We start from the raw sequence: 21,138 nt of genomic DNA on the forward strand, positions 1-21,138 counted from the left end.
AGTTACATTGCAATGCCCAATTTTTTTTTTTTTGCATTTAAACTTGTGTCGTAAAGCAACTGGTGAGACAGCTGGCACTGTAATACAGTAATAGGAAGATATTAATTACACTGTTTATATAACCCATTGGCTTTGCAAAATTTGGTTTTAAGAATCTTAAATTACATCTGTTAAAGACCTGAATTTGGCTTTCCTGGATTCGATGATCGGCTTCCAAGGACATGCAAGTCACTACATTTGCAAATTCTTCAGTAACAAAATGCTTGTTAAAATAGTCTGACCCAGTAAGAGCATGGAAGAAACAGGCATGTCACTCAAGCCAAGCCCATTTGCCTGGATATTTCAGGATTGTACCATTTATAGGGTGTTTGGAAAGGACTAGTTCTTTCAAAACAGGTATTGCTGATTCATTAATGTAAAGGGATACATGCTTCTGTTAACTAGTTGAGCAGTCATGTAATTTGGGAATTACTCATTCAAAGCTATTACGCAATGCATTGACATGCTTATTCAATATCTTTCTTTCAACCTCAAATGGCATTCTTTTCAGATATCCATCAGGCCAAACAACATTTTTTTCTTCATTGACACAGCAAATTTTGTTATTTGGGACAGCTTTCAAGAATGGTCTGATTTATAACAAATAAACAAACAAACCAAAACCCTAATTTCAGTAGATTATAGATTAGTTCAATTGCAAATCAATCCATTCTGTCTGCCAAGTGTGCAAAAAGCAGAACTATTCAGAGCAGATACAGTTGCAGTTATCAAATTTTGTTGAGCACCATGTACGATGTCTTGCTGTTCCCTTTGTTCAGATCATGAGAAACTAATCAGCTTGCATAATAATTGAAGCCCACATTGAGGCCATCAGTCAGGGTTGAAGCCAGTAAATGGAGCTAGGAATCTGCTGCAAAGGTAGAACTAGAAGCAATGTTAAATGGCAAATGTCAAAAGCAAATCAACTAAAATCCATTGGAATGCAGAAATTTTGCATTTTTGATCATGATGTTGCTGTTATTTGCTGAACTTCTATCCAGGCATAACATTTGTATTCCAGTTTATACGTGTTGCTCTGCTGAAAAAATATCTTCTCCAGTTGATGTGTGAATAAAAATTAAATCCAGCATGAGGAGATACAGAGGCTAGAAGAGGATTAGTTAGAAACCTATTAATTACCAAAATCAGTTGTGAGTTCACCCATAATGAAGAGTCCAGGCTATTCAATAAGTTGTAAGACCCAATGACCATCACAATGAACTATATCCCTCTGTACATGATTTTATTATTTACATAATACAATATCGCATAGATGCTGGGTAGCATGATTATGTGCAATACATAAATATGAACTATCTGTACATGTTTGTTTATCTAATAACCCAACTGAGGACAAAGTTCAAAGCAAAAACCTGATGCTTTTAATGAAGAAAAATTAAGACTGAACACTGCAATATAAGTCAGAAGTAGTGCCCTATGTATACACAACTATTTACAGATGAGAACAGGCATTACCACTATTACTACTCTAAACTGTACTTGTTTATATAAAAAACACAAGTTTCATACATCACAAAAAACCTTCCATTATAACACAGAAGTGATATTACCAGACAAGCATCAGTGAAGTATACTGCCTTTTCTAGTTGTTATTGTACAATGCTGTAGATAATGCAGCCCATGCAATACACCCAAGAACACTACAGTCCTACACCCAAGTACTATTAAATGATAAAGCAGCCCTCAGAGTGGTTCCAGGTACCACTTAAAAGTCTACAGCAGCCATATTGGGTATGATTTTATTTCCATGCAAAATGGTGCAGTCTCACTATATTTTAAATTATAAAAATTAAGAACTAACATTCTCTTGCAACCAGAACACATTCAACGTAAAATGTATATGAAAAATAAATGCTTGAATACACTTGCAAACTAAGTTTATCAGATGCATGTGTCACTTGATAGAGCTGCTGTGGTTAAATTTATTTTGAAAAAGATGTAGCTTTTTGTTTGTAAACTGAAAACAAAGTCCTGTAGTATTGTGCTACACAACTTAGCTACATAAGAGTAAGAAGCAGACAAGTCCTCTGTTGTAGGCTAGTTCCATTAAAGTTCTAAAATGAAGTCTCCTTTGGGAACCAGTTTGTATTTGCTCAGAAATTTTATCAGCTCCAAAGATCTCATCCTTCAGACTCAGATTCCTTGCTTTCATCATTATTAGGTTGCCTTAAACTGTAGCTTATGGCACCTGAAACCCCATTCTCATTTAGAAAGTGACTCCTCTGTAGCTCAGCTTCAAAACAACAAATCATGGAAATTAAAAGGAACGAAGTTTAACTATGGTAAAAGTAGACTCATTTTTCCTGGTGTAACTTTTAATCAAACAGGCACATAGCACTATCCAAGGATGATAGACCTCAACTACATTCCCAAAAGGCAAATCTGCTGCAAACATGCAGATTTTATGCATCTGTTTGGCACATGTGAACTAGACAACTCTGTCCTTTGTGAATGTCTGTTTTCCAGTGCAGGTCTTACTCTTTCGACTCATTTTGGGGAGGGCATGTACACATTTTAAAGGGCTGTATCTATCCATTTCTGCCTGTAACACCCACAATATCCTAAAATATCAATCAATAAGACAGACTAAAGTAAAACTCTGGAGAACATCAAAGGAAAATGGCCATGCATCTGCTCTTTAATGTTTTCCTAGGATATTTTAAAATAAAAACAAAGGAAATCAGTCTTTTCACCAAGTAGGTTAGTTTATATTCTCTGGATTTTTTCAGCCACAACAACTGGATTCTCTTTCCTGATTTTTGCTGCAGCTTCTGCTTTGTAATCATATGGGCAGTTGTGCTTGTCAGAGTAACGATGAAGTCCACAAAACAGATTTCCACACCGGCAGTCAAATCCTGTGAAGAGACAGAAGCACTATCTTGAAGCATAGCCAGTTCTTGCAAGTGTGTTATCCTTCCACATAACAAAGCTGAACTCCATGCTTTTTGATGAAACCTCATTTCAAATGGCCCTTAAAGTATACAAACCCTAGCAAGAAACTAGAGTAAGATCAAATGAGTGTAGATGATGCATACCTGTAAGGCCAACCTTCTTTCTGCACATAAAACATCTGTTCTTCTTTGGTTTGGGCATTTCAGGTGTTTTCTCTTCATTTTGAGACGTACTAGGTTGAGTTACTGTAGGACTTGGCTGAGTAACAACTGGAAGAACAACCCCCCACCCCAAAGTTCATTAGAAGTGCTTCACTATTTAACTCCATACTGCTTTCAATTCTATTATCTTTCACAAGCTCAAATGTCTAAGGCACCATTAGTTCTAGAAAGAGGAGCTTAGTACGCATCTTGGAAAGCTATTCTTGAAAACTATGTAAAGTTGCCAGGTTTAACTGACAGATTACTTCTCCCTATTTTTCTCCATCTATACTTCATCATTAAAAATATTCTGTAATGGGCTCTCTTCTAGTTAAAGCAATGGTTGGCAAAAACTGATTTCTACAACAAAAATAATAGTCTGGGAGATAATCGAGAACCTATTCCTGAGTTTTCAATAAGGGAACCCCAAAGAACCTACAAGCTGTGATAGTGGTATTTCCTTATGTGTGAATCGTAAAAAGCCTGTTCACATATTAGCTACAACTATTGGGCATGGATCAAGATATAGGTTTTTAACATTTATAGGATTATATATGTAATAATAATAATAATAATAATAATAATAATAATAATAATAATAATAATAATAATAATAATATTTATTTGTATTCCGCCCTATCTCCCCAAGGGGACTCAGGGCGGTAAACCTATTTAAGAACAGGCAACCTGTTATGATTGAGCCTCATGGCTCTGTTACTGACAGACGTGGGCGTAAGACTCCTCGAGAGTCAGATACTCTCGAGGAGCGAGAGAGAAAAAGACTGCGAGACATATTTGCAGCACCATCTGACGAGGAGTCTTTCGAAGGGTTTACGGAGAGAATGGAGGAGGGGCTGGTTAGCTCAGAGGAGGATGAGATGGATTGGACTCGGGTAAGGGAGGAAGTGGGTGCCACTGGCCATGATGGGACAGAAGATGAATGGGGACCTTCAGGATTAGACCCATGGTTTAGCTGGAGGGATGGGACGGGATCCACAGCTGGAGATGCTGTTGGGCGTAGTCAGAGGTGTTCCAGCTCTGACGAGGAAAGTGATGAGGAAACGCCCGGGTTAAGGAGGACAGCTGACAGTGATGAAGATTTGTAACTGGCATAAAATGGGGCTTGGGAGCAATTGCAAATTGCGTTGGGCAAGGTAATCTGGGCAAACGCTTGGGATCCGTGTGTGTGTGGGACGCTTCCCTGAAGACTTGTGTGCTTTCCTGTGCTGTGACGTAAGTTGATTGGAATCCAGGGTCAGACGGCGGGAGGGATTGTGTGGGCATTTGTTTGTGCAAACCTGTGCTTACTCTTATTAGCTTGACCCTCCGTCGTCTTCTTGACGGACGCCATCTCCTGCTTTGAGAACTCGGACTGAACTGACCACGGCTTGTCTTCCCCCCTTCTTGGACTTGGAAAAACTACAAACGTCTGCTTCTGGCTTTGATCTACGGAACGGAACTGGTCTACTCAACTGCTACAATCCTTGGCTGATTTACTCGTGTTGGAGATCCTGTCTGCTGTGTGTGTGGGGGAGCGACGCAAGTTACTCTAAGCACAGTGTTGGCAGCAGAGAGGAATCTGCTGCCAATTAGTTGCATTCTTTGTATCTTTTGTTCCTTGGCTTTCGTTTCGTTTATACCCAGGCTGAAGCAAGCAGTTTGTTTTTACCCGGATTAAACTCCGGTTTAATCCGGTTTATCTTTTGAACATTTACTTTTGCCCCTTTTTGCTCCTAAAGGCAAAAACTGCCTGGCCCTTGTGTTTTACGGGCATTTTTTGAGTTCTGTAATCTAATAAACTCTGTTACTTTGAATCTTGTGGCGTTCTGTCCTTGACAGATTGCCCAACGCCCATAAAAAGTTTATTGCAGCAATAAACCCGTCAGGAAGACGATGGATGAGTTAAGGGCCAAAGTAGACCAATTGCAAACGGCTTTTACCGTTAGCCAAACAGCTCAGGCTGTGAAAGGACATGTTTTGACTCCTGAACGCTTTGACGGAACCAGGTGCAAGTTGCCAACCTTTTTGGCACAAGTGGAGCTTTATTTTTCTCAGCTCAGTGCTCATGCTTTTCCTACAGACACTAGCAAGGTGGCCTTTATTTTGAGTTTGTTGACCGGTCCCGCAGGACAATGGGCCACTAATTTAATTTTGGGAAATGACCCAGTCAAGGACAATTTGAATAATTTCAAAAAGTTGTTAACTGATACTTTTGGGGATCCTCTCCGCACGGAGAACGCTGGGTGGGCTCTGTATCGGTTGAAACAGGGAAAGGGGACTGTTTTGGATTACTTAAATAAGTTTAACCTGTATCGCCACCAGCTGGATTGGGGGGAAAATGCATTCATGCTTTTATTTACTGCCGGGTTAAGTGATATGCTCCAGGATGAATTAGCACGCTTGGAGCCGGCTGAAAGCTGGGACGCCTTAGTAGCTAAGGTGCTGCGTTTAGACGCAAGGTTCGAGGCTCGTAAACACTCAAAAGCAATGTGTGCGCCACCCATGCATGTAACCAGGGCACCTGTGGTGATGGGGGAAGAGCCCATGGAGCTTGGGGTCTTTAAAAAGCTGTCTACAGAGGAAAAGAGCCGTAGGAGGCAGCTGGGCTTGTGTTTGTACTGTGGGAATGCTGGGCATTTTGCCAAAAATTGTAATGTGAAACCTTCCCAGCTTTCGGGAAAAGGCCAGCCCTAGTGCGACGTGAGTCCAACGCACTAGGGCTCCTCAAGCAGTCAACTGAGGGGAGGAAGCATGTTTTCGTACCCATTACATTATCTGTTGGGGGAAGGGAACTTGTTTCTACTTTGGCACTGCTGGACTCAGGGGCTACGGTCTCCTATGTAGATATTGAGTTTGCTAAGAAGCATGGCATTCCTAGAGTGCGCAAGGCATGCGACGTGTGGGTGGAAGGAGCAGATGGGAGACTGCTGGAGACTGGGGTGGTTAACCATGAAACCTCAGCAGTAACGTGGGAGGTGCAGGGAGTAACGGGAACGTTTGTGTGGGATATTACGAGCTTGCCTAGATATGACGTGATCCTGGGGATGGATTGGCTAGCTGTAGTAAACCCACAAGTAGATTGGGCAACACGTAAAGTGATCTTAAAGAGGCAGGATTGTTGCACTCTAAATGTTACTCATTCTGATATGGAGGGAGTGCCTGCTGAGTATGGGGAGTTCTCTGATGTATTTTGTAAAAGAGAAGCGGACAAATTACCACCGCACAGGCCATATGATTGCGCCATCAAGTTGGCAGAAGGTGCGAAACTGCCAGCAGGGAGGCTGTATGCCTTGACTGTACCGGAAAGGCAAGCTTTGCGGGAGTTTCTAGATGAAAATTTAGCCAAGGGGTTTATTCGCCCATCTAGTTCTCCAACTGCGGCACCAGTATTCTTTGTAGCCAAAAAGACTGGGGAACTTAGGCTGGTCTGTGACTATCGGATCCTAAACAAATACACCATTCGGGATAGGTACCCGCTCCCTTTAATCTCGGAACTGTTATCAAGGGTGCAAGGGGCTAAGGTCTTTACCAAGCTTGACCTGCGGGGGGCCTATAACTTAATCCGTATACGGGAAGGGGATGAATGGAAGACGGCATTTAACACGTGTTTCGGATGCCACGAGTTCCGAGTCATGCCTTTTGGGCTTTGTAATGCTCCTGCGGTATTCCAGAGGTTCATGAACGATGTGTTCAGGGACCTAATTGACCAATTTTTAGTGATTTATTTGGATGATATCTTGATTTTTTCTAAGGACGAGAAAGAACATCGTCAACATGTCAAGCAGGTTCTGCACCGACTGCGGGCTAATGGGCTTTTCGCCAAGGCTTCCAAGTGCGTCTTTCATGTGCCTGAAGTGGAGTTCCTAGGTCATGTAGTGTCAGGTAGGGAACTTAAAATGGACCCACATAAGGTTGACGCCGTCAACTCATGGCAGGAGCTGAAGACTAAGAAGGATGTACAAAGGTTCTTGGGTTTCGCTAATTACTACCGGGAGTTTATTCCGAATTTTGCAAAGCTCACGGTACCTTTGACGCAGCTTCTGCGCAAGAAACAGCCATTTGTGTGGGGGCGGGAAGCTCACGAGGCGTTTCTACAATTAAAGTCTAGTTTTCAATCGGACAACATACTAACCCATCCTGATGTTGACAGACCGTTCGTGGTAGAAGCGGACGCTTCTAGCTACGCGTTGGGGGCTGTATTGTCTCAGAAGGATTCCTCAGGGACCTTGCGTCCCTGTGGATTTTACTCGCGGCAACTAACACCCTTCGAGCAGAACTATACCATATGGGAGAAGGAGTTGTTGGCGATTAAGGTGGCGTTTGAGGTGTGGCGGCACTGGCTTGAAGGGGCACGGCACCAGATCGTGGTCAGATCTGATCACAAGAACTTAGAGCACTTGCAAACAGCAAAGAAGTTAAACCAGCGTCAAATCCGCTGGGCTTTGTTTTTCTCCAGGTTTAACTTCAAGGTGCAGTTCGTGGAGGGGAAGGCAAACTTGCGGGCCGATGCTTTATCCCGCAAGCCGGAATTTAAGACCAATGAGCAGGTAGTATGTCAGACCATCTTGCCTACTGCCTCTCTGTGTGTTGTAGATAATGAGCTTGGGTTACATGACCAGATCCTTGAGGCTCAGAAGGATGATGTGTGGACTCAGGAGCAACTGATGCTGCTCTCTGCAGGTAACCGTACCATACTGCCACATCTCCAGGATCAAGACGGGGTATTGGTGCGTAGGGGGCAGGTTTACGTACCAGTGGGGACCCTCAGGTTGGAGGTGATTAGAGCCCACCATGACGAACCCATGGCTGGGCACTTTGGCAGGTTCAAGACCGTACAGCTTATCACCAGGAGCTACTGGTGGCCAAAGATGCGGCAAGACATTCTGCGCTTTTGTGACAGCTGCGCCGTTTGTCAGCAGAGTAAGACGCCTGTTGGGCGCCCTAGAGGGTTGTTATCGTCTTTACCTGTTCCGGAGAGGCCATGGCAAATCATTTCCATGGATTTTATTTCAGATTTGCCTAAGTCTGGGGGTTATACTTGTATTTGGGTGGTGGTGGATTTATTTAGTAAACTGGCTCATTTTATTCCTTGTTCAACCATTCCGGCGGCCCCTACGTTGGCCTTACTATTTACAAAGCACATCTATCGTTTGCACGGAGCACCCGAGGTGATTATTTCAGATAGGGCTCCGCAATTTGTGTCACGCTTTTGGAAACACTTCCATGAGTGTTTGGGGACTAAGTTAAACGTGTCTTCAGCTTTCCATCCGCAAACGGATGGACAGTCGGAACGGGTTAATGGGCTCTTAGAGCAGTATCTGCGTTGTTTTTGTTTAGATCAACCCACGGCTTGGGTAAAGTGGTTACCGGTGGCGGAATTTGCTTACAACAATGCGGTGCACACGTCTAGTCAGCATACGCCATTTGAGCTAACTTATGGTTTTCACCCACGGGGAGGTGTGGCGCCGTCGACCAATGTGGTCTCTTCGGACCCTGTGTACCGCTCTTCGGAAATGGCTGCATTGCATGATGTTGCCCGTCGCTTACTGTTGGAAGCTAAGGCAACGCAGAAGACTCAGGCTGACCGCCACAGGCAGGCAGGGGAGGAGTTGGAAGAAGGGGATTTGGTGTGGTTATCTTCCAAACATATTAAACAGGCTGGGGGAAAGTTTGCGCCTCGGTATTTGGGTCCCTTTCCTATCGTTAAAAAGATTTCTTCTGTTGCGTTTCGTTTGCGTTTACCGTCTAGTTTAAAGGTCCATCCAGTCTTTCATCGTTCGCTGTTGAAACTTGATACCTCTAGTCGTCGTGGTGCTATAGCGGAGGGTATCACTGCCACTTCTCCGCCATCGGGGGAGGAGGCCTTTGTGAGAGGGGATAGTGTTATGATTGAGCCTCATGGCTCTGTTACTGACAGACGTGGGCGTAAGACTCCTCGAGAGTCAGATACTCTCGAGGAGCGAGAGAGAAAAAGACTGCGAGACATATTTGCAGCACCATCTGACGAGGAGTCTTTCGAAGGGTTTACGGAGAGAATGGAGGAGGGGCTGGTTAGCTCAGAGGAGGATGAGATGGATTGGACTCGGGTAAGGGAGGAAGTGGGTGCCACTGGCCATGATGGGACAGAAGATGAATGGGGACCTTCAGGATTAGACCCATGGTTTAGCTGGAGGGATGGGACGGGATCCACAGCTGGAGATGCTGTTGGGCGTAGTCAGAGGTGTTCCAGCTCTGACGAGGAAAGTGATGAGGAAACGCCCGGGTTAAGGAGGACAGCTGACAGTGATGAAGATTTGTAACTGGCATAAAATGGGGCTTGGGAGCAATTGCAAATTGCGTTGGGCAAGGTAATCTGGGCAAACGCTTGGGATCCGTGTGTGTGTGGGACGCTTCCCTGAAGACTTGTGTGCTTTCCTGTGCTGTGACGTAAGTTGATTGGAATCCAGGGTCAGACGGCGGGAGGGATTGTGTGGGCATTTGTTTGTGCAAACCTGTGCTTACTCTTATTAGCTTGACCCTCCGTCGTCTTCTTGACGGACGCCATCTCCTGCTTTGAGAACTCGGACTGAACTGACCACGGCTTGTCTTCCCCCCTTCTTGGACTTGGAAAAACTACAAACGTCTGCTTCTGGCTTTGATCTACGGAACGGAACTGGTCTACTCAACTGCTACAATCCTTGGCTGATTTACTCGTGTTGGAGATCCTGTCTGCTGTGTGTGTGGGGGAGCGACGCAAGTTACTCTAAGCACAGTGTTGGCAGCAGAGAGGAATCTGCTGCCAATTAGTTGCATTCTTTGTATCTTTTGTTCCTTGGCTTTCGTTTCGTTTATACCCAGGCTGAAGCAAGCAGTTTGTTTTTACCCGGATTAAACTCCGGTTTAATCCGGTTTATCTTTTGAACATTTACTTTTGCCCCTTTTTGCTCCTAAAGGCAAAAACTGCCTGGCCCTTGTGTTTTACGGGCATTTTTTGAGTTCTGTAATCTAATAAACTCTGTTACTTTGAATCTTGTGGCGTTCTGTCCTTGACACAACCTCTTCCAGATCTTTAAACATAGTCTTTGCTCTTGAATGTAACATCTTCTTATATATGTGCTTCCATTCCCATCAGATCTCCAAAGAACAGCTTACAGCTCCTTAAGGTAACATTTAAGTGGAAAGGCTCTTTTAGATCCCTAATATATTATGTTTGCATGTTTCAGACGTGAAAAAACCATTGTAAATGAAGAGCCATAATGTCTGCAAATCTACAAATAACTTTGAGAGATGTGAACACGTGTGTGTGTGTGTGTATGTATATATACATATACACACACATCTACCGTGTTCCCTCACTACTTCGCGGTACACTTTTCGCAGATTCGCTGTTTTGCGGTTTTTCAATAAGCTCTAAAAGACTATTATAAATCATAAAAGACTATTATAAATCATAAAAATTACAATTTACAGCCTAAGGAAGGGAGGAAGGAGAAGCCGAAGGGAGAAAAAAGGAGCCCAAGTGGCAACAGAAGGAGAAAGAGGCGATTTATCAACACACAATTGGTTGATAAAGACTTAAAATAGTGTATAACTACTAAAATAATGTATAAATATTAAAATAAATATGGTGTCCCTACTTCACGGACTTATTATTATTACAATATTTATATCCCGCCCTTCTCACCCAACAGGGGACTTTCACTTATTGCTGGCGATCCTGGAACCTAACCCCTGCGATAAGTGAGAGAACACTGTATATCTCAATCACACTTAATTCTAAGTCATTCTGAAATTCCAACATAGAGCATAGTTATACAATTTAAAATATCTTTCCCATTGTTTTCTTACACATTTGGCAATAGACAAAAAATGTCAGCTTGGTAGATAACTTTTCTTTGATAGTTCAAACACAACATCTATATACTAGCCTTTGACTGGATCCTTTGACAAAATTCACCTTATTTTTGTTTAATCCTCAGGCTTGCATGAGGCAATTTTTACAGGGATTGTCAAATGTCAAAAGATGGTTAAACACTTTAAGGTCTTGTAGTAAGACTTTATTCACCTTTCTCCAATCTGGGACCTCCAAATATTTTGAACTACTCATTTTATCAGCCCACATAGCATGGACAATTATCAGATATAATGGGAAAGGCAGTATAGTGTTTATAATCCACCAGCAATTGCCATTACTGATGGATTATAAACAGTAAACTGGATTTGTAAGCAAAAAAATCCACAAACCCCCGTAACAATCCCTTACCACTAATTGAGTTGTGAAATGCTGTAGGTCAGTGTATGGAAACTGGTTTTAGTTATTTTTATTCAATCAAGAGTCTAGCTGTACTCTGCTGCTAATGGTATAGACAGGAATTCCCCCCTTTGTATATTCAGTTTTTTTCCCCTATATTGTAATAATTTTAAAAGTTCTAACTTTATAATAAAAGAAAATAAACATGCAATACAGAACTGAGTTTGCTTTCTGGATGTAAAAGGTGGGCTAAAGGATCATTCAATTTCCCATTATTTCTAGAAATTGTGAAGATTTGCTTAGCAGCTGCAAAAATCTCAAGATTAAAACATAGTCAGCATTTCACAACTCAATTCATTAAATGAATTATATGTACTGACACTACTAAATTTCCCAATCCTGCTGATGTGGCTGGCAATGTGAACATTTTTAGAATTTTTTTTTTTTGGGGGGGGGGGGGGGCTATCTTAAGAATCATGTCTGGAAAATTTAGTCTTTTCATAATAATCCACCAAATATGAAGTAGGCAATTTTCCTTATTATAAAGATTTAAACTTGTCAAGGTCCTACTGCACTAAAGTTACTTTTAAAAGGCATACCTGGCTCTGTTGTCTCTGTTTTCGGAGTTACTTTCTCCTCTCTTGAAATGCTCATTTCTGTCATTTGCTGTGTGACAGGCAGGGCGGCAACAGGCACATTTCTGCTTGCATTCAGTAAAATGAAAGCAATCAGTTAGTACTACTAGGAAGTCATATCTTCAAAAGAAAAAAGTGAAAAATATTGATCTTTTTTAACTATTATCGGACTAACTGGCAATAAAATTTGACGAAATGAAGTATCAACAGCCAAGTGCCTATTTAATGCAACCTTATAACAATATGGGGGCATAATCACATCCACTGGATTGTTGTGAAGCCCAAAACACTTTTAAGTGCAGCAATAATCAAGGTGTAGCTATCTCCCATTAAAACTTGCTGTACAGCTACAGTACAATATTTTCAGTTAAAAGGTTCCCCTTAGACAATGGTAGCCTTAGTTCATTTCAACATTACTCCATACTTTTCTTACCTTGATTTGTCAGATGTGCTGCCAGCAGCACCTTCACAGTTGCTTAGACTAGTATCTGCTCTCTGTGCAGATGTAGGATCTGAGGTAGGGCTATTGGAACCACTTGATGTTCCTGAACAAAGAGATAATATAAGCAAAGACATTAGGAAATATAATACTAATTAATATGCAGGAAAAAATAAAAGATTCATTAAATGGTGCTTTTAAATCTTTTGAACTAGTTGGGAATGAATCCAAGACTATAATAACATAAAATGCCTCAAAGTTGGGGAAGGCGTCAATAGTGCAAGAGTTCACTCAACTGGTAATTTCAGCAACTTGTCTATATTCACAGCTAGCATTTCGGCTGTTATGTTCCTCCAACACATACCCATTGGACTGATTCGGCCACTATTTTGCTGTCTTTGAAGATGTTCTTTATAGCAGACTGAACACATTCCATTAGTTCTAGGATTCCCATAAAATCCACATCCTGTGCTACACAGCATGGGCCCTGGGGTCTGGTTGGTCTCCTGAGCCATCTTGCACTGTAAACAGAGAGAAAAAATGGTGCATTAGGAGCTGGCACACCATCATAATGTACACAAATACACCATCAGAAATATTGACATCACTTCCCTCCCATAACTTTTCTGAATGTAGAAAAATAGTTCACTAAAACAAGGAGAACAAGACTAGAGAAGAACTGCATTTATTCAAATCTAACACTTTTTTGCTAAACTATCTTCCCAAAATTAAGGTGTGCATTAGATTTGCGTAATGTGGTAATCTTAGTGCTGAGCCAAAGCAATAGGGGAAGCTGCTTCAGGAGTACCTTGAGCTCCTATTTGAGGGATATATAATTGTCATAACTTAATGCTATGTAATTTTGGGATTTGTAGTTTGGTGAGGCACTTGCACTCTTTGGCAATGAAGTCTCAAGGCTTTGTAAAACTACAGCCCCCATGACCCCATAGCATTGACCTAAGGCAGTTAAAGTGGATTCATTTTACAGCATTGATACACCCCAAGGTTTTATTTTCCATTGCTGAAAGTTTTGGTGGTCTGATACTTTGGTTTTAAAAGAAGGAATTAAAGTAGGCAGCAACTGTAATGGCCATATTACCTTTTGCTGCAGCACATTGCATTTGCCAGCAAATCCTTTTTTTTGGTATCATGGTTTTAAAAATTGAGGTGCACATTAGATTTGAGTAAACACAGGTATATAAAAGCTTGGAGGGAACAACATCCCTCCAGCACTCTAAAAGGTTCTAGCACACTACAGAACCCAAATGGGAGGAAGTACTGCACATGCCTGCTTCTCTTCTTTACAGAGGCAAGAAGCAGTAAACCCTTTAAATTGGGAGTTAGGTAGGAGGGAAGTAAGTAGTTTCTGCTTAGGCCTAAATGGGCAATGGGGATATTCAAGAACAGCAGCACTTTTGTGGATTCTTTTAGGTAAAAGGGAATAATTATTCAGAATAACTGAACGTGAACCCAGATCCCACTGTAGCACAATCATATTGAACTGCCTTCATACTCATGTCTATTCAGATGTGCCTCTTCCACTCTAATGCAGAAAGATTACACCTGTACTTTGATGCTTATCCAATTTAGGTTCATGGTTTCTGATACACCAATGATACATGGATTAAAGTCATATAGTTTTCACTGGGGAGGAAGAGGAGAAGGAAGGTATTTTCTCCATTTTGTTCCACCCAATGTCTGCAATGACATATAAGAATAATGTTTGGAGCAATACATATAATCAGAAAGTGTTTTTGTTAAGTTTATGATTGTTGATTGTTGTGGCATTCATAGATCTTTGGGTAGAATTATCAGGCAAGGCAGGCATACACCTGTTACAAATACTTCTCTGACTTTCATAGCTATTTTTTAACCTAGTGAAGCCCAGAATTACAGAACAGTCTTATATTTACCAATATAATATCTTCATTAGGTCTTATACCTTAGGACTACTTCTCAGCTGAACTCACAGGCCAGCCACGTTTTCACACAAAATGTGTCAATTTCCTCACTGAGCTCTACTGCAGTGAAGCTTTTCAAAATACATCATGGGCAACTTGGGGAGGTAATCCAATTTTGTTTGAAAACACATGTTTAAAACACTTCTCCCTCTTTAAAATACGATAGGGACTACTTCAATACAACAAAAGCTATTAGTAGAGAAGCTTTTTTTGGATCAAGTTCTTTTTTTTAAGGTTTTACATTCATATATTCATTAGAAACAGTTACTGTTTTGAGGGTCATAGCATTTTGCTAAGTTACTGTAAAGCTACTAAGAAACATTGTATGCCACAAAACAATTCTATTTGCACCTTGTCTGAACATGCCACTAGTCGAAGTTCAGGAATATAACTTTTATTACTGAATAAGCTAAGCAAGGTTGATATGAAGGACTTGATACAAAATGCTCCGTCTATCAGGGACCTGCTAAAAACCCTCAACATTGGAAAAACAGAGTATAAATCTATAAAATGGATAACATCAAATAAAATACAAAACACAACCTGTTTTTGCAGTGTATGTTTAGCCACATAACATTGCATGGCCAATGCTGACAGGATGGTACTGTCCAGTTTTGAGATCACAAAGTATTACCTAGCCCATTGTAAAGAATAAGGATTAGGATCTGGGACTTTTTCCATTCTAAAAATACAAACAAACTATAATCCCACTCCCATATACTTTCAGTGTGAAATACTTTCAATATCGAATACAGTAAAACAGCAGTGCTAAAACCTGACCAAAGTCTTGTATAAATGACTTTTAATAACTGATAATTGTTCTGGAATATCTGCACACAAGCTTTTAGAGACATAGGAAGACAAAGAAACTATCCTTCTCTGTGAAATCATTGTACCGTTTAAAAACTATGCCTGGGAATGTGTTTGTTCACAAAACTAAATCTACTTTTAAAAAATTGCTATCCAACAAAAATAGATAGTGTAGTAAGCACAAATTATGCAAAACTAATTTACGGTGATTATTTTGAGTTAACTGAATGCCAAACTATTCACAACACAATTGTTTTTTGAAAGTCTCATGACAAAATTGATTTTAGTAATGCCAGCTCATGTTTTTTTAGTTCTCCCCTGTTTAAACATTGAGATAATATCACCACTACAGTTAATTATAAAACACAAAATGGACATCTGCTGATAATTGTAGTATGGCACACACACCATATGTGGTGAAGTGAAAGCCATTATGGGAAAGAAAGTTTTCTGCTTCAAATGAAGTCCACGTGTGCCAGGTTTGAAAGAACTTTTTAATCTCATGTCATGCCATACTTTACACCTTTAGTCTTTTCACTGGAATACTAGCTCCTAATGCCATCACATGTGTGTCTGCTCGCTTTAATATTTCTCAGAAGCTAAGGTCACATGGGTGAGTGCATTAGCTTCCGCTTGTCACAAGGCTGCAATGTGACAGGCTGAGCTAGAGGCTCAGACAAAACCTCGCCAACAGGGGCCTCTGAAATCAGTTTCTATTTATATCTCCAAAGGCTACCCAGCTCCTGCACAGCCCACAGTACTGAAGCAACAAAATATTTATTCACCACAATGGGAAAATGTGACCTCCAGTTAATATGATGCAACATTTTCAAAGGGAAACAGAGGAGGATAGTAAGTAAAGAATTCAAACTATTAATTGACTTGCAGTTATTTTAACTTCAAGGAAGAGAAACGAGTAACGGTTTCAGAGGACTCCTGTCACTCCCATAATATATATATGATAAATTAATCATAAAACCTGTTTTTATTTGGGTTGTCTAAAGATAGCACAACCTTTAAACGCTGAGGGATTCACTTTTTAGCTTGCCTTTAGCTTCAAATGAGCTCCACTGCTGGTGTCACAAAAGCACAACTTCAGAATGGAGAAATAATGTTGGATAATACAGTGGATTTGTTTACAGGCGAGGAGAAGATTTTATTATTTCCTCAAAGGATTGATTTAACATTGCCAGTAGGAAAGAGTTCATCAAAAGCACAATTTTTCACATTCTACCAGTATGTAGTTAATCAGTTTGTCTTATATTGTTTTTTCAAATAATATTTAAAACAAAGCAAAATAAAGATAGAACATCCCAAATAACTACATTTTTGCAAGAAAAATTATATTTCTTTATATACTCATGTATATGTGAAAAAAGTTTAGTCTGAGAAGAATGGTGAAAGAAAAAAGCTCAGTCCATCCTGGGAAAACCAAAAGATGCACTAACCCCTTCTACTCTCTGCCATACTGCCACTTGGGCTTTTTGAATGTCTGGGTGGGAAAATGGTGGTGACAGCCATGGGTAGCTGGTCTCCTGAGGAGGAACTGGTGCTTTCCCTTCTCCGCAGAATGATCCTAGACTTATTCATGGGCCATATCAAAATTCATTAATTTTGGCCCCCAAACCTGTCTTTAATTTATACATGAATGTACAGGCAGTCCCCAAGTTAGAAACATCCGTCTTACAAACAACTCATAGTTAAGCACAGGGGTGAGACAACAGGAAGGGAGAGAAATCTACTCCTTGGAAGGGATATTCACTCCTGAAACAGTTATCATGAGCAAAAGGTGTCTCTACTAAAGCTTTATAACTAATCCTTGTTTCCACAACAATCAAAATGTTTCAAAACTCAATTATAGGGACAGGAAGTGATGTGAAATCTTCTGAATAGGGACATAAGTTGCATAACAGACACTACAGGGGTGTTCACCTTTCCCTATGCTATCCAAAGCATGCATATATGGCTGGAGTTTTAAAAATGTATCTATTCCAACTTACAAACAAATGCTATTTAAGAACAAACCTACAAAACAGAACAAATCTTGTTTGTAACTTGGGAACTGTCTGTATATGGATAGTAGAAGTAGTTGTTCACAACACAGTAGTGTTAGTATCACTTTACATATGAGCTTGTCACATGGTGATTTGAATTGGTGAGTTCAATATTTCTTTAACTGTAAAGCACAGAAGACTAACAAATAAAATGCCACAGGTGCTTTCCCCCTTTGTGAAATGGCTCTCAATTTATCCACAAGTCATATTGACAAACAATTTTGGCAGCAAAATCTACCCTAAGCTTCTACAGGAGTATATTTGTAATGGGTACATTCATAATTCGTTTCTCCACACTGTATAGCACAGAATGAGGCTTGAACACTAGGATGGGTGGTAGGGAAAAAGACAACAGTAACATTAGGTTGTTGAAGGCTTTCATGGCTGGAATCACTGGGTTTTCCAGGCTGCATGGCCATGTTCCAGAAGCATTCTCTACTGCATTTCACCCACATCTATGGCAGGCATCCTCAGAGGTTGTGAGGTTATTTCCTGCTTCTTGGCAGGGGGTTTGACTGGATGGCCATGAGGTCTCTTCCAACTCTACTATTCTATGATTCTATGGTTCGTTAGAAACTAGGCAAGTGGGGTTTATATATCTGTGGAATGTCCAGGGTGGGAGAAAGAACTCTTGTCTGTTTGAGGCAAGTGTGAATGTTGTGATTGATCACCTTCATTAGCATTGAATAGCATTGGAGCTTCAATGCTTGGCTGCTTTCTGGCTGGAGGAGTCCTTTGTTGGGAGGTGATTAGCTGGCCCTGATTGTTTCTTGTCTGGAATTCCCCTGTTTTTGAGTGTTGTTCTTTATTTAGTATCCTGATAGTAACATTTGGGTTAGTGCAAATATTAAACCTTAGCAATAAACAATCCAGAAACAAGCCTTTTGGTAGTGGCACAGTTGAAACTAGCCACGTGAGAGAAACAAAGGGGAAGCTTCTGCCAGCTCAGAGCAAGAGAGGGAGGGGGAACTGTAACAAGATCCGCTCTCCAGCGCCAAGGACTCGGGGACATAAAAGACGCTGGGAAAAAAAAAGAATTAGAAAATGGCAGGCGCGGTGATGATGCTGGTCGGGGCGGACTCTCTTAGCAGAACTACCGGGGGCGGAGTGAAAGGGAGGGACGAGGGGAAAGGGGGGGGGGCGCCCATAAGCGGAGAAGGAAGAGCCAAGGGCCGTGCTCATAGCCCGGTCGCTACCCCCCTCCTCTTCCAGATCTAGATCCAACACCACGCAGCTGACAAACACACACTCTTCTCTCACACCCGTGAAAGAAAACCACTGAGTCATGGCAAGGCCCAGGCAGCCTTGAGAAGCTGTCTCCACCCGAGGAGTTGGCACACAGAGGCATACACAAAAGGACCCCCCCTTCTCCAAAAGAAATAAAGGGGCACAGGCGCGCGGGGGGGGGAGGCATAAAGAAAGAGAAAATAGAATAATAAAAGGGAGAGGGGCAAGGAAAACAAGGGAAAGGGAGGGAAGGAAAGCAAGGTAGAGAGAGAAGGCAGGCAATACAGCAGCGTTTCTCAACCTGGGCGTAGGGTCCCCTGGGGGGTCGCGAGGGGATGTCTGAGGGGTCACCAAAGACCAGTATTTTCTGTTGGTCATGGGGGTTCTGTGTGAGAAGTTTGGCCCAATTCTATCGTTGGTGGGGTTCAAGGGGCTCTTTGATTGTAGGTGAACTATAAATCCCAGCAACTACAACTCCCAAATATCAAGGTCTATTTTCCCCAAATCCCATCAATGTTCAAATTTGGGCATATTGAGTATTCGTGCCAAGTTCGGTCCAAATCTATCACTGTTTGAGTCCACAGCACTTTTGGATGTAGGGGCCTCATCATACTTGAGCATTTATCCACTTTAAATCTGGTTTCTACCTTCTGCAGAATTATGGGGTTTGTAGTTTGGTGAGGCCCAGGACCTGTCTGGCTGAGCTGTTTAAAGGCCCCTCCCTAAAGTGAATTTAAACTAGATCCAAACTCTAGTGTGATGAAGCCCTATGTGAACTACAACTCCAAAACTCATGGTCAATGCCCACCAATCCCTTCCAGTATTTTCTGTTGGTCATGGGAGTTCTGTGTGCCAAGTTTGATTCAGCTCCATCATAGGTGGAGATCAGAATGTTGTTTGACTGTAGGTGAACTATAAATCCCAGCAAATAGAACTCCTTATTGGAGGCTTTTAAGCAGAGGCTGGATGGCCATCTATTGGGGGTGCCCTGAATGCAGTTTTCCTGCTTCTTGGCCGGGGGTTGGACTGGATGGCCCATGAGGTCTCTTCCAACTGGATGATTCCACGATGTTTTAATGATTTTAATTTATAGCTATGTGTTAGTGTCTAATTATGATTTCCCCCTTATTATATGCATGTCAGCACTGAATTTCTGCCATTAATATGTTGTAAACCGCCTTGAGTCCTCCACCCCAGGGGTGAGAAAAGGCGACATATAAATATAGTAAATAAATAAATAAAGGCATTCACATTTGGGCATATTGGTGCCAATTTTGGTCCAGTGAATGAAAATACATCCTGCATATCAGATATTTACATTGACGGTTCACAACAGTAGCAAAATTAACAGTTATGAAGTAGCAACCAAAATAATTTAATTGTTTTTTTTGGGGGGGGGGGGGTCACAACAACATGAGGAATTGTATTATGGGGAAGGAAGGTTAAGAACCACTGCAACACAGGGAGAGAGGGAAGGAAAACAAAGAAGGGAGGAAACCAAGACAAGAAGGGAGAAGAGGATAGGAAAGGATGGGAGGAAAGAAAGAAAGATAGGGCGAGAGTAGGAAAGAAGGGGGGGAGCAAGACCCCACACCAAGCGGGAGGAGGGCAGCAGGCATTGTCCGTTTCCTGTCCTTTGTTTCCCGTCTCCTCCTTCGCCTTTCTCCCTTCCCACCGGCTCCTGGCGACATTATTGGGGGTCAGAAAGCCCCCCCCTCCACGCCGAATGTTGCTTGCCATTTGGGAGGGGGGAGAAGCGTCGCCCCTCCCCTCAGCCCCCTCCTCACACAAAGGCCAAGCTGGCACCGCGGCCCTTTGTCCTCGCCCCCCTCTCCCACTTTCCCCTCCTGTGAGGAGAACTCTCCCTCGAACCTTTTTTCTTCCTACCGCCCACGCGGCGTGTACAAAATGGGTATAAGGAAGGGACAAAAGAATACGACGACAACGACGCCTCCGCCACTCCAAAAGGGAGGAAGGAAAATGGCCTCGGGACTCACTCACCCGCCGGCGTTGCCGCTTGGCTTGGTCTGTCTTGACGTAAATCCTTCGACGTGCTGCAGAAAAGGGACAAAGCGGGCCGCGAGGGAGACGCTGAGGGAATAATATTATCGTCGTCGCCGCCGCTTCCCGGCTCGAGCGGAGCTGCTGCTCCTCTTGCAGCCTCCGCCGCCGCTTCCTTTGTTCCAACAGTAAAGGAGGAGGAGTTTGAGGTGCTGTTGCTTCTGCGCGGGGCGAGGAGGAAGGAGGTGGAGATATAAAAGAGGAGGGAGGAGGCAAGTAAAAGAAGAAGATGGTTCCTTGCCGCGCGCTGGTGGTGGTGGTGGTTTTTTAATGGCCGCCGCCGCGAGCCTCCTTTCCTGTCAGGAAGACGCGTCCGCCTCGCGCACTAACCGTCACTTGTGTTAGGCAGAGAGGCTAAGCGCGCGCTCCCTCCCCTCCCTCGCGATTGAGAGAGCACGCGCTTACGTCGGCAGCGCGAGGCGGGGGGGAGGGAGAGAAAGAGAGAGAGAGAGCGAGGCCGCGCGATTACTTGCTGGCCAGAGAGGCTTAAGCGCGGGCTCGCCTTCCTTCCCTCCCTCCCTCCGCCGCGATTGAGCGAGCACGCGCTTACAGCGGCAGCCAAGAGTCGG

General features: G+C 42.4%; 1 protein-coding gene across 2 annotated transcripts; it reads right to left on the reverse strand.

The window, feature by feature from the left end:
• Positions 1 to 1,265: 1,265 nt before the first annotated feature.
• On the reverse strand, positions 1,266 to 20,876 carry zfand5 (zinc finger AN1-type containing 5). Of its 2 annotated transcripts, none has more exons than XM_008103291.3 (6): positions 20,510 to 20,876; positions 12,821 to 12,977; positions 12,451 to 12,562; positions 11,982 to 12,085; positions 3,096 to 3,221; positions 1,266 to 2,915 (listed from the first exon to the last, which is right to left on the reverse strand). In XM_008103291.3, the coding sequence occupies exons 2-6, from the start codon at positions 12,969 to 12,971 to the stop codon at positions 2,767 to 2,769; spliced, it is 642 nt and encodes a 213-aa protein (XP_008101498.1). In that variant the 5' UTR covers positions 12,972 to 12,977; positions 20,510 to 20,876; the 3' UTR covers positions 1,266 to 2,766. The 2 variants fall into 2 exon arrangements, with proteins under 2 accessions (XP_008101498.1, XP_003216528.1); XM_003216480.4 differs by having other exon boundaries at positions 11,982 to 12,082; positions 20,510 to 20,865.
• Positions 20,877 to 21,138: the final 262 nt, after the last annotated feature.

The sequence above is a fragment of the Anolis carolinensis genome, chromosome 2 (assembly GCF_035594765.1).
Source record: "Anolis carolinensis isolate JA03-04 chromosome 2, rAnoCar3.1.pri, whole genome shotgun sequence".
Taxonomy (NCBI): domain Eukaryota; kingdom Metazoa; phylum Chordata; class Lepidosauria; order Squamata; family Dactyloidae; genus Anolis; species Anolis carolinensis.

Coding starts and splice junctions, on each gene's coding strand:
- zfand5 (XM_008103291.3), bottom strand. CDS start 12,971: ATGGCTCAGGAGACCAACCAGACCCCAGGGCCCATGCTGTGTAGCACA. Junction 12,086..12,450: donor AGCACATCTGACAAATCAAG/GTAAGAAAAGTA, acceptor ACTGAATGCAAG/CAGAAATGTGCCTGTTGCCG. Junction 3,222..11,981: donor AACAGAGACAACAGAGCCAG/GTATGCCTTTTA, acceptor TTGTTCTTCCAG/TTGTTACTCAGCCAAGTCCT.